Source organism: Suncus etruscus, chromosome 14 (assembly GCF_024139225.1).
Source record: "Suncus etruscus isolate mSunEtr1 chromosome 14, mSunEtr1.pri.cur, whole genome shotgun sequence".
Lineage (NCBI taxonomy): Eukaryota > Metazoa > Chordata > Mammalia > Eulipotyphla > Soricidae > Suncus > Suncus etruscus.
In genome coordinates, this window is record NC_064861.1 from 56,105,538 (window position 1) to 56,118,215 (window position 12,678).

Here is a 12,678-nt window from a genome sequence, read left to right on the forward strand (position 1 = left end):
AAGGTCTGGCTGAAACAATTGCAACGGAATGGGGCTTCTGGAAACACAATGAAAGACGCTATCCTAGGTTCCATCCTAGGATCAGTGCAAAGACCAAGACCACCAACCACTGAAGATGGATTAAATTGACACTGAGGGAACAGAACTTCTAGAACGACAAAGAAAGACTTCATCATAAATCCCACTTCTGGACCTGTGCAGAGACTAAAATCTCTAGATACAGATGTCTGATTTTATCAACCAGGAAGGAGCAGAAGCCTTCCAAACACCACAAAAGCACCGAGGGGAGAGTAAATGAATCTGAACAGAGTCTATAGTTAATCCCATGACAATATATTCCAAGGGTGGAGAAACCCCATATCTCTTAGGCCAAGTGAATTCCTTTTCGAATGACCCCAATATTTACTGTGCCATTGCAGGAGGGAAAAAAGGCAAAAAGCACAAAATATTTTTTATATTTTATATATATTATTTTTTAAATACTCATTTTTTATTATTTTTTTATTTTTATTTACCTATCTACTTCTTGTTGATGTCCTTGTTTTGTTGTGGTTATTGAAGTTGTCCCCATGTACATTTATGTTTTTTCCTTCTTTTCTTTTCTTTCTTTTTATGCCCTGCCATGTTTTTTATCTCAAGACCATGGCTATTTTTGTGGTGCTTATCATTGTTATTGTTGTAGTGCTCACTGGATATTTGACACTTCTTTTTGTACTGTTGGGGTGTTACACCTTATTTTTCTCTTTTGTCTCTCAAACCGATGATGAGAGCCTCTAGAAGGATCCTGCCCATTTTCGGCATATTAGACTTTTACCCCAGTTTATTACTTTTCTATTCTTCAAACAAAACCACATAACTTGAACTATCTAGTCCTGCCTCCCATTAGAGGGGGAAATAAGGGAGGCACCAAAACCAAACAGGTGCAAGACTACTAAGTAGTAAACTAGGTACAGAGGGGACCACATATTCTAGCAGCCCCAGGGGTGAGGGAGGAAGATTTGGGAGGTAGAATGAAAATGGAGGTATAGGGAGGACAAATCAGTGATGGGAATCCCCCTGGTTTTATGTAAATATTTACCTAAAATATTATTGTCAACAATATGTAAGCCACTATGTTCAAAATAAAAATTATATTTAAAATAATCTTAATACACAGAAACTTGAGTTTAAATTGATCTAGCTACAATGTCTTTAGTCCTAATTAATCTCATAGAGCACAGTTAGATAGATGTTGCAAATAGAGAAATATTTTTTTCAATTTAGCAGGCATAAATATACCTTTATATTATAAAATGTTTTGCTAAACATTGTTTGCAGCCTTAATATGTAGATTTTATATGAGAAAACAATTTTGAACCAAACACAAGTGAAGATACTATTTAGAGTTACATATAACGAAATAAACCCTTAGTTATGAATCAGTTATTATATTTCACTGAACTCCAACTGTTTCTTTCTCACTGCTTAATTTCATTCCAGCTTTTGTTATTATGCCTAAAGAAACCATTTTAACATTTCTCGCATGCACTTTGAGTATCAAAAATTCCATCTACAAGTTTTCAGTTTTTTGCCTCTAATTGCTCTACTGGTTGCTCTAACTACTTTAATAAATAATATTATCTGAGTTCTGTTAGTCGTGGAATGCTAAGGTTCTCACATCACATATTATTTATTATTCCTCTAAGGATAAAAAGGAAGGTTTTTTTCTACTCAAAGCATTTCTTTTTGGATAGTGAGAGAGCAAGAGAATGAATAATGATAATACACAACCCAGCTTTCAAATTAATACCATGTTCCTTACAAAGTCAGATATTTTCACTTTAGCCTTATTGGCACTCTATGGTTGTTTCTATTTAAATTTTATTAAGAAAACCTCTTTCTTTCTGTGACCCCAAAACTCCATAATCTCATTTTATCATTCTCAGATGATATGCATTAATGGTGAATTAGATAAATATGAAAGACTTGGGTTTCCCATGGCTATTCAAGCTAAGCTCCTTACTTTAGAATAGCCTTCATATTGCATACAGGCAAAAGCTCTGTCATAAAAAAAATCTATGGAGAAATCTGGGTTTCACTGATATCACTGGACAACTAAATAAGTAATACATACAATAAAATAATACAATAAGTTATACATATTGCATATTTCACATAAATATATGTTGTATACATAAATTACTAAATGGCTAATGCTAATCAATGAATATTTTATTTTTACAAAAAGAAAAATTACTTAATATATTAAATACATTTGCAGGCACAGTAATTATTCTTTTGAAAATGATTTGGTGTTGGTATTTTTAACTGAAACACAATCAGACTTTCTTCTGGCAGAAAGTGTAGGGTTATAAAATCATCAAGTATGGTTATTTTAAAAAGATTAGGAGTACTAAGGTTAAGGCTCTGACCTTGCATGCATATGACCCTAGTTAGTTTCCTTGAATTTATTCCAGAGCATCACCAAAAGTAATCTATGAGCAAAGAGGTAGGAGAGTACCTGAGTATCACCAAGTTTAACCTAAAAACCAAAAATGAAAAAGAATTATAATTAATCTTTAAAAAATTAAAAATAAGACTAGTTTCTAGTTCTAAACACTTGGATGTGAAGAAGGCAGAGCAGGATAACCACTATGGGAGGCAGTATTTAAGTTTCTAAAAGGATTAAACTTAGGGGCTGGAGTATAGCAGGTAGAGTTATGGTAGATTTATGGCCTTGCACATTGCCTTGCACATGGCCAACCTGAGTTTCATCCCATAGGATTACAGAGATTATCTATGCTATAGAATAGATATTTATAAAGCAGAATAAAATCAGAATTGTCGAGCTACATGACCACTCCAATTTTCACTTTAGCATAATTTATACTAGCCAAAATGTTGAAATCATCTCAATATGTATAAAAAGATGAATGGGGAACAAAGTGTTGTAGGTGAATAAAATGACATATCACACAGTGTTTTAAAAAAGTAGAAAATACTGAATCACGTTGTAATATAGTTGGGCACCAAGGACATTGTGCTAAGCCAGTCATAGAAGGACAAATACTGATTTTACTTACATAAGTTATTGAAAACAGCTCAAGTGATAGAAGCAGGAGGTAGAATGGTAGTTCCAGTGGCTGGGAAGGATATGGGGTGTTGCTAATCAATGATCATAAAGCTTCAGATATGCAAGATAAAGACTTCTAGAAATCTGTTGGTACAATATAATGCCTAGAGCTAACAATAACTGGACCAATTATGTATACACTACAATTTTGAAGAGGCTAAATCAAACATTAAGTATTCTTATCACAATTGGAAAATCAAAAGACCAGGTGCTCACCAAAAACAAGAGTTCCTGTAAGATCAAGGAGAGTCAACTGGTACATAGCTTACCCTTCAAATTAATACCAGGTACTTTACAATACAAAATATTTCCACTTTAGACTCATCGGATACCACAGCTATACAGTGTGCTTTCAGGAAAAGAGCTCATTAGCGGGAAGCCTCTAACTGAGGTGAATTATAAAGTGCCAGAATACATGTGGGTGGGAGAGGAATGCAGTGCTCTCATGTTGAGTGGGTACTTACATTTAAGAGAGGAATTAAGACAACAGCATTGTGTCCACAATGAACATTTGTCAACCTGCTTTGCCTGCTGACCGCTCACTGTCCTCACTTTACATTTAAGAAGTTCTTAGCATCTTACTCAAGATGAATGCTATGATATGGGAAACAGCCATCTTAAGCTCATTGTCATCTTAAAGCTATGGTAACACCAAATATACAATTGAAGTAAATAAGTAAATGTAGGACCATTGAAATTTTATAGGAATGTACTGACATTTAATACCTATGCTGAGCTAAGAAATTTTACCTTAAATCTAAACAATCTATAGCCCATACACTTATAACACCATCTCAGAATGTCTATCACAAAGTATGGGCTCAGGAAACATCAGCTGTCATCATCCTTCTCCTAGGACAGGATGTCAGATGTTAGCAGAGCATGCACAAAGTGAGCAAATGTACAAAAAAATGCAGGCTTAAGCCCTGGCCCTGCACCCTCTATTCTATACCATCACAGAAAAAGCGCTCTTGCAGACCAAATGTTCCTTTGCTCTATAATTGGGATGATACTATTTGATTGTGTTTTGTGAGAAGGAAGTAAAATAATACAAAACTGGAATTTAGCACAAAGTTTGATTCACCTAAATAATATTCCCCTACACCCTCCGTTAACCTCTCTAATGACAATTTGGTTCACAGTCAATAGTAACAAACACTTGCAAAGGGTTGAATTCATTAGCAAGCAACACCGACCACATGCTGGTTGAATTCACAGAACCTGGTACAGGTTTCCTTCTTTTCTTGGTCTGCACCCTGGGTTGAATGAGGCCATTTAGAGACTAAATAGTTTATTCTCTGCATCAAAATTAGTCCTGCTAAGCTATCCCCACATGTAGAGATGCAGTTGGAGTTACAGACATCACAGGGAAAGAAAGAAAATATGGCATACAGAGAACAGGATTTTATTCTCAGAAAAACCTAGGTAAGCACTCTTAATTGTATTTGCTATTCTAGGCAAGTTGACATTGGACCCTCAGTTTCCTCATCTGCTCACTGCAGAGAATGAAAATTCTATGTATGATCTATTAGATGTGCTAGATAGAGGATGAAATCAATATATTTAGCACATTCCTGCCACATACTAAGTTAGGTAACAATATCACAGCAGTACCCAGGGCAAATTCAACTAATTGAGGTTAATTAAACTATTTAGGATGTAATTGCTGAAGGAAAAAACACAAATCTGCACACAGTCAGCAAAATTAATAGAAGACTTTCTTCTAAAATAAGTAGTGGGTTTTAATTTTCATTTAAGATAAAATGGCTCTTGTCTTAACTGGTAGAATGCCAATAACAAAAATTAATCTTATTTATAAATCCATCAAATAATATTGTTATCCCCATGCAGAAGATGATAGTACCCCCTCATACAGATGAGGAAACTAAATATAGACCAGCTGCTAGCTAAGAACTGAATTATATTGAATTTTGGTCTTGGTAACTTCAACAACTCTATACACTCTTAAATAATCTGAAAAACTTTATTCTACATTACTCAAAGGCAGAGTATTAAAGCAAATAACAAGGCTGAATTAGTGTTCCTGGATGGGTGAGAGTTCTTGATCTTGTCTCTATATGAATATCTATATCTTAAAGAAATAAATAAAACAGTGATAGATACAAACACACCTTGAGATTAGATATAGATTCAGGAATAATATTGCAAAATATGTAAGTTTTCTAAACTTAGTTGACCAGGCAATAAATAACTACTTTTTTATGTCAGCTGCCACAATAAGCACCTGTTTCTTGATAGATGACAAAGTAAATACTGCCTTAAAAGATGAATACACATTTGTCTGCCTAGAAAAGCCACCAGTCCTAAAAAAAAAAAAATCATGCATGGTTATTTGCTGCTCAGTAATTCCCTGAGTGGCATGTCCTCCAGTTCTGTTTAAAAAGGTTAAATGGCTCTAAATCTGTCTGCTAGACTCATAGGGAAGTATGTCTTGCTCTGGCTAGTCAGGAAATTTAATTTTCTACTCAAATTAGCCAATTGTGCATAGAGAACGGAAAGTTGTTCCCCATAAGCCAATGGATGGGGGGGGGGGGTAAAAAAAACCCACTACAGTACTTGTTTCGGCAGCACATATACTAAAATTGGAACAATAAAAGAAGATTAGTATGGCCCCTGCACAAGGATGACACACAAATTCGTGAAGTGTTCCATATTAAAAAAAATAAAGAACTAGTTGTTCCCATTTCCTCGTTGTCAGGTTATCAATTTAGAGCTGGCGTATGTTGGCGTTAGAGCAGCATTATGAATGCCCTGGAGGGGACTTGGTTCCTGGAGCTGTTGTGGAGAACTCTGTCATTTCTATGTCTGGAATCCAGGAGTAAAAGCTGAATGGCTGGTGCCTATTTCCCTGGAGCCTAGGTTGGTTCTCCATGACATACATTCAGGGTGAGAGATGTACCTGTGTTGTAAAAAAGTGTAAGTTCTTATCCCTAGTAGATAAGAGCTATTTTTGTATTGTTATGGTGTTTCAATTACCTTTTACAAGTACTCTCTCAAACTGAGGCTGATAGCCACTAGAAGGACTCTGCCCATTTTCAGCATATTTTTATTATTTTTTTTGCTTAATCTTTACCCCATTCTATTGCTTTTCTTTCCCTCAAACAAAACCACATAACTCGATTTATCTAACTTAGCCTCTCAAATAGAGGGAGAAACAAAGGAGGGCACCAGGACCAAACAGATGTATGATCACTGATAGTAAGCTAGACAAAGAGGGGGCCACCTACTCTAGCAGAATAGGGGGTGATGGTGGGGGATATGGGTTGCAGAAAGGGAATGGGGAAAGGGGGAGGACAAACTTGGTGGTGGGTATTTCCCTGATTCAATGTTAATATGTACCTAAAATACTAATGTGAAAGATATGTAAGCCACTATGATCAAAATAAAAATTTAAAAAAATAATAAAGAAAAAAAGCCACTACAGACATGTAGAATGAATGCTGAAAAATGCAGTTGGTGATCCTTACATTCTCATCTCAAGGAGCCCATCCCATCTCATCAGACCTGTGTGGGGCTATCTTCTGTAGAACATATCAAATCCTTTCTAGAAATGTCATGCAACAGTAAGCCATTCCTTCTTTGGGTTGATGTTGATGCCAATGAACTAGCAATTGCCTGACAGAAATCTGAAGCACAGATAAGCCATGTCATTGGATGGCACTTCATCTGTCCATCTCCTTCAGGAAATACCACTGAAAATCTCCATTATCTTTGCCTGAAATGAAATGCTTCCAGAGCATTAGTTATACAGAGCAGCCACAGGCTTCCTCTTGTCTTGCCTTTCATTCAGTGGCAAACAGAAAAACAGCAGTAGTAATAATAACCAACAAGAAGGATCATTGTCAATTGATTCCTTGTGAGCTGGACATGAGTACCAGGAAATCTCTACTGCACTTAAGTAGTTTTTAGATGTACAGAATTGAGTAGAAATCTAAGAAGTTGAATTTTTAACAGATCCTGACAATTAAAAGTTACTACCAGTTTGTAATAGAAGTATCTCAAATCCCATCACAAGCTGATTAAGAACAGAAATTCATTTCTATTGGTAGAATCCCAATTTGGAGTTTTTAAGCAATTGCCCTAATATCTGAACTCTCACTTTTCCTAGAAACCCTTAGCTTGCCATATGACTCAGCTCCTATGTGTCCCTTGCTGTCATGAGTAGAAATCTTGTCAAATCAAGTGTGAAAACTGGTCTCATCAGTGAGTCCCACCAAGGACTGAACTGGATTCTTCTTTTCAAATTCTCTTATGCTTGGAAATCTGATAAACTTCCCATTGCAGAGAATTTGAAAGCAAAGCCATTCATTCATCCAATAACTGTCATGTCATTCAGTAATTCAATAGACCACACTGTCACTAATTACATTAGCATTCCACAGGTCATGATTTAGTCAGAAAATGGATGCCCATGAAAATGTATTTTTCTGGACATTTTGTGCAATGTATTTAACACTTGTTAATTTGAATGATACAAATCTCTTAAACAAATAGGCTGCGTTCTGTCTGCCTATGGCTTGTTGAATTCTTTTGGACCTAAAACTGAAGGTGACCATTCCTCATATCCATAGGTAGAGTTTTGCCTCCTTAAAGACTGGATTTGGGACATTGGTGATGGGAATGTTGCACTGGTGATGGGTGGTGTTCTTTACATGACTGAAACCCAAACACAATCATGTATGTAATAAAGTTGGTTAAATAAAAAAAAAGTTTTTAGAAATGTAATATTCTTAAAAAAAAACTATATGTCCAAACTGATGCAAGACTACTAAGTAGTAGGTTAGATACAGAGGGGACCACATATTCTAGCCGCCCTGGGGGTGAGGGAAGAGGAAATGGGAGGTAGGACAAAAACGGAGGTGTAGGGAGGACAATTTGGGGATGGGAATCCCCCCTGATTTTATGTAAATATGTACCTAAAATATTATTGTCAACAATATGTAAGCCACTATGATCAAAATAAAAATTATATTAAAAAAAACTATATGTCATGGCATTTTAAAAATAAATTGACCACCATAATCAGAAAATAAAAAGACTGGATCTTTTGAAGTAAAACATTGGGGCAGAAGGAGCATTTCTCATGAAGAACATTCTTATCCTGAATTTAGAAATTCTTTATTTAAAGAACATTTTTGGATTTTAGAAAAAAATTCATTTAGGAGGTGTAAGTGAGTGGGAATAAAAGCAGGGCAGTGACTGCACCACTATTCTGGTGATGCTTGTGGTTGTTCTAGGGCAGGATCTCAAACTCGCGGCCCACGAGCCATTTGCAGCCCTCCATACAACATTTTGTGGCCCTGCCCTAGAGGAATCTTTTTTTGTTTTGTTTTGTTTTAGTTGTTTGGGTCACACACCCCAATGTTCAAGACTTACTACTGACTTTGCACTCAAGGATCACCCCGACTTTGCCTCCTGCGGCCCCCAGGTAAATTGAGTTTGAGATCCCTGTACTAAGGCCTGTGATCTGAGCACTAAGTACATGCAGAAAAAAGGATCAAACCCAGGGTCTTGTACATGCAAGAAAAGCTCAATCTCCTAAGTCATACATCCAGACTTCTAAAAGAAACCCTTTTTCCCCCAAACTCCAATTATTTAAAATACTAGCAATCCTATTATTCATTTTCAGACTCAGAGATATAGCATTCTTCTAATTATTAAAAATTTTGTTATAAATATGTAATGAATAAATAAATCTCCAATAAAATGTACTTGTCTAGAGTCTTCCTGAGTAATATAATTAGAACGATCCCCATTAACTTAGAAATTCAATGATTTGGGAGTGAACTGACATCTGAATCATAGATTAACTGTACGATTCTTTACTATGCCATTCTGTCATCTAATTTTCTTTGCTCTCTCCCTCTTGAAACAAACATTTCTAAGCCAATATTTGAAATCCACATTCAAACACATCATTAGCCAACACTTCACCCTTGGAGACCAGTGTGCAAGTTATAGATTTTCAGTGTTTTTCAGGAAGATAGTTATTTAGCTTGAGCACCTGTACTGTCATTTGGGTGACTGGCAAAATGAGAAAAGATGTATACAGTTCAAAAGGAAAAAAATAGAACTAAGCCTTATTTCAAGAAAAATAAAAAGGCAAGGGGAAAAAAATCTTTTATAAAGGATTATTTCTCATCTCAGGAGGGGGAATACTCTGAGCAGAGAAAACATAAAAAAATGCATTTTCTTTCAATGGCAGAGAAATATTTTTGTCTAAAAGGTACCAATCCAGATATGCTGACCTACCAGAAATTCACAGGAAGTGATAGGTAGATAATTCCAAACTAAAGAAAAAAATAAGAGAGGGGGCTCTTAATGCACTGAGACAGTGGTCTCATGAATCTAAATTCATATCTATAATTCACTGTGACTGTCAAAGAGAGAAAAATAGAAGCAGTCTCCCAATGCTAGAAAAACACAAGCACAACAAGTAAATATATATATATATATATATATATATATATATACAAAGATATATGTATATATACATAAATATATATAAGATGCACTCAAAGATACTACAAAGTATTTTGCAATTTTGTACTTTCAAAGAGCTCCTTGAAAACAAAAATGGCTTTATTCATCTTGAGAACCCTAAACTGGGCATCACTATAAATTGCTCTAAGTAGGTATGTGTATACAGACCTGTGCTTCTCACATGCATGTGTGTGAACAGGCACAGAGTGTGTGTTGTCCCAAATTCCTTACTCATGTGAGCAAAATCTCAGAATCAGTCAAAGCATGTCCACTCAAGTGCTGGGCGAACCTATTTGCTTGTTATTGAATGTGGCCAGTATTAGAGAAATACCTGATAGGACTAGAAGTGATATCAGGGTCACGAGCAGTCACTTGTCCAATGACAGAGTTGAGAGCAGCATTTTCATGGACTTCCAGGAGGTAAGTTGGTGACGAGAATACAGGTGGCTCATCAGAATCCTCCACAACGATTTTGACAGTGGCCGTGTCTTTAAAGGGTCCCCTGCTGCTGAAGCGTGGGTCAATATGGACATTGGCTGCCTCCACCTTCAGTGTATAGGATTTTTTAGTCTCAAAGTCCAGAGGCTGTTAAGAAATGACAAAGATGAATGTTTTTCACTAATGACCACAGCAGCAAGAACAAATGAGCATAATGCTGATGGATGATACTTATGTGCATTTAAGCCCATTTGAGAGTCTTAATGGGATCACCCTCCATTCCCCCAGATTCAACCTGTAAATTTTACAGGCATTTATTGATATCTGTTTATTAGACAGGCGCCCTGACTCTAATCTCCCATTGTTTTGTTTTGTTTTGTTCATTTCACTAGGAATGTGCAAAATATTCACAGTCATGAATTGTGCCATCAAAATTTCACTTCAGAATCATCATAAAATTTTACTAGTGATGGCCTGACCTGCATACCAATCAGCCCGTTAATCGGGCCTCTGCTGGCTGCAGATAAGGCAGCATCGAACACAATCTCTATCTGGGAAGAATATTTTATCATTTCTGCAACAGTGTGTGAAATGCAAAGAGCTAGAAATAATCATTGTTTAGTCCAAGGATACATAATAAAACATAATTTAACACTAATTCCAACAAAGAGTGTTTTCTTATTTCACTACCAGAGCGTGGCTGCTCTGTTGCTAATGTAGCTAAGATGAGGTTTATTATTTTGAGGGCATTCTTAGGTCTCTGTTAGGGCTGTGTCCTATGAAGCTGGGAGAATATGAAGAAAAATGTATACAGATAGTGATCTACTTGTGTTTCTATGTAGAAGGAAGTCTATATATACATTTATAAATAAATACCTATATATATTATATATTAGAGAGAATGAACCAGCACTGGATAATTCTCCACCAACCACTTAAAAGCATTTAAAATGACCTCATTGCACCATTACTGACAATATTTCTGACATATTAATACTTTATTCCTTAAAAGCCCCCAGAGACCTAGGTTAACAGAACCAGGTAAAAGAACAGTCCCCTGAAATAATCAGAAGACCATCTGCATCCAATTCGAGTTTCACTGACAACACTCATAACATTTAACATTTCAAGGATGTAAGTATGTCAAGATTCATAAAAACATTTAGGTCTGCCTTGCAATTTTAGACAAGAAACAAAACTTTCCATCTGCAATGCAGATCTAAACCATCAAGATGCTGGAAAAAAACAACAACACTGGCATTAGTGAACTCTTTCAAAAGCCCTGCACAAGCTTAAATATACATTTTTTATTTTAAATTTTGCCTTGATTTTTATATTTGAATTCTGTTCTCATGGGACTTTGCTGTTTTGGGAATACAGGCAGATAGTTACTTCCTTGTCTATTCTGAAATTATCAGGCACATGTACCCGTGAATAGATGCTTCAACATCAGCATTTTCACAATTTGCCAATCACCCCTACTGTAACAATTTTGTCATTTCAAATCCTTCACATAGGCTATTAAATTGAACAGATTATCTTCTTCTTGATTCTTAGCTCTACATAATGACAATATCCTCAAACATATCTGGTGTCCTAGGATTTTGTCAGACTAAAAGAAGATCCATAATTGTAAAAATATGTATATTATTTGAACAAGAGTAAAATATAAGTGTTTCTTCGTTTTAAAATCTATAGTATATGCTTTCAAGCTTATGAAAGCCAGTGAGTAAAAATATAGCAAATGGCTAATTGCCTGGGTTTATAAAAGTTTATCTTATGATATCAGAGGATAGCAGTTAATAATAATAATAAAAATGACATTAGGAATCATTAGCCAAGGAAAATGTAGCTCTGAGTTATTCAATAATTGACTTCAATATAATTAGGCTATACACTATTTCAAACATAAGTTTTTAAATGCTTTATGACTCAATCCTAAACTCAAGCCAGGTATAAGTGTAGTGGTACACAGCAGGGAGTTAAAATAAATGCAGCTACTTACATTTTCTCAAATGTTATTTTTTAAATTTATTTTGTATACATAAATATATTCAAGGAATACCAGGGTCTCTATGATTACCATACCAGTGGCATATTTTAAAAGCATGTTCACTTAAAAAAGATTGATGCTGTGTAACATTATAGAGAAAATCAGATGATGAGATTTCAGTCCTGTGGATGTAAAATTGTTGTAAAAAAAGGTAAAAATTATTGTCTCCTTGGGGCATGAGAGATAGTACAGTAGATAGGACATTCACCCTCCTGTGGCTAATACAAGTTTAATCCTAGGCATCTCACATGGTCCCCAGAAGCCACCAGGAGTAATTCTTGAATGCAAAGTCAAGAGTAACCTCTTTAAATTACTGAGTGTGGTAAAAAATTTAAACAGATTGGCTTCAATGATGTGGTCACAATTTATCTTCTTTATCATGAACAAACAAATTAACTTGTGCATCTTCATGACAAAGAAATGAAAAACAAAATTAAATAAAGTACTCATGATGAGGTAAATGAATAATGTGTTTTTATTTGGTTTTGGACCACACAAAGGCGTACTCAGAGCGCCGGAGAGATAGCATGGGGGTAAGGCATTTGCCTTACATGCAGAAGGATGGTGGTTC

General features: G+C 35.6%; 1 protein-coding gene and 1 non-coding gene across 2 annotated transcripts in view; one reads left to right on the forward strand and one right to left on the reverse strand.

Moving 5' to 3' along the window:
* The window catches only part of CDH8 (cadherin 8), a 462,580-nt gene that overhangs the window by 179,630 nt on the left and 270,272 nt on the right, over nt 1–12,678 (reverse strand). The window contains exon 7 of the mRNA XM_049786831.1: nt 9,948–10,201. Coding sequence (XP_049642788.1) covers nt 9,948–10,201 — 254 coding nt within the window. The remainder of the gene's footprint in view (nt 1–9,947; nt 10,202–12,678) is intronic.
* LOC126029177 (U6 spliceosomal RNA) lies at nt 5,686–5,791 on the forward strand. The gene has a single exon (XR_007502828.1). It is a non-coding gene; the product is annotated as a U6 spliceosomal RNA (small nuclear RNA).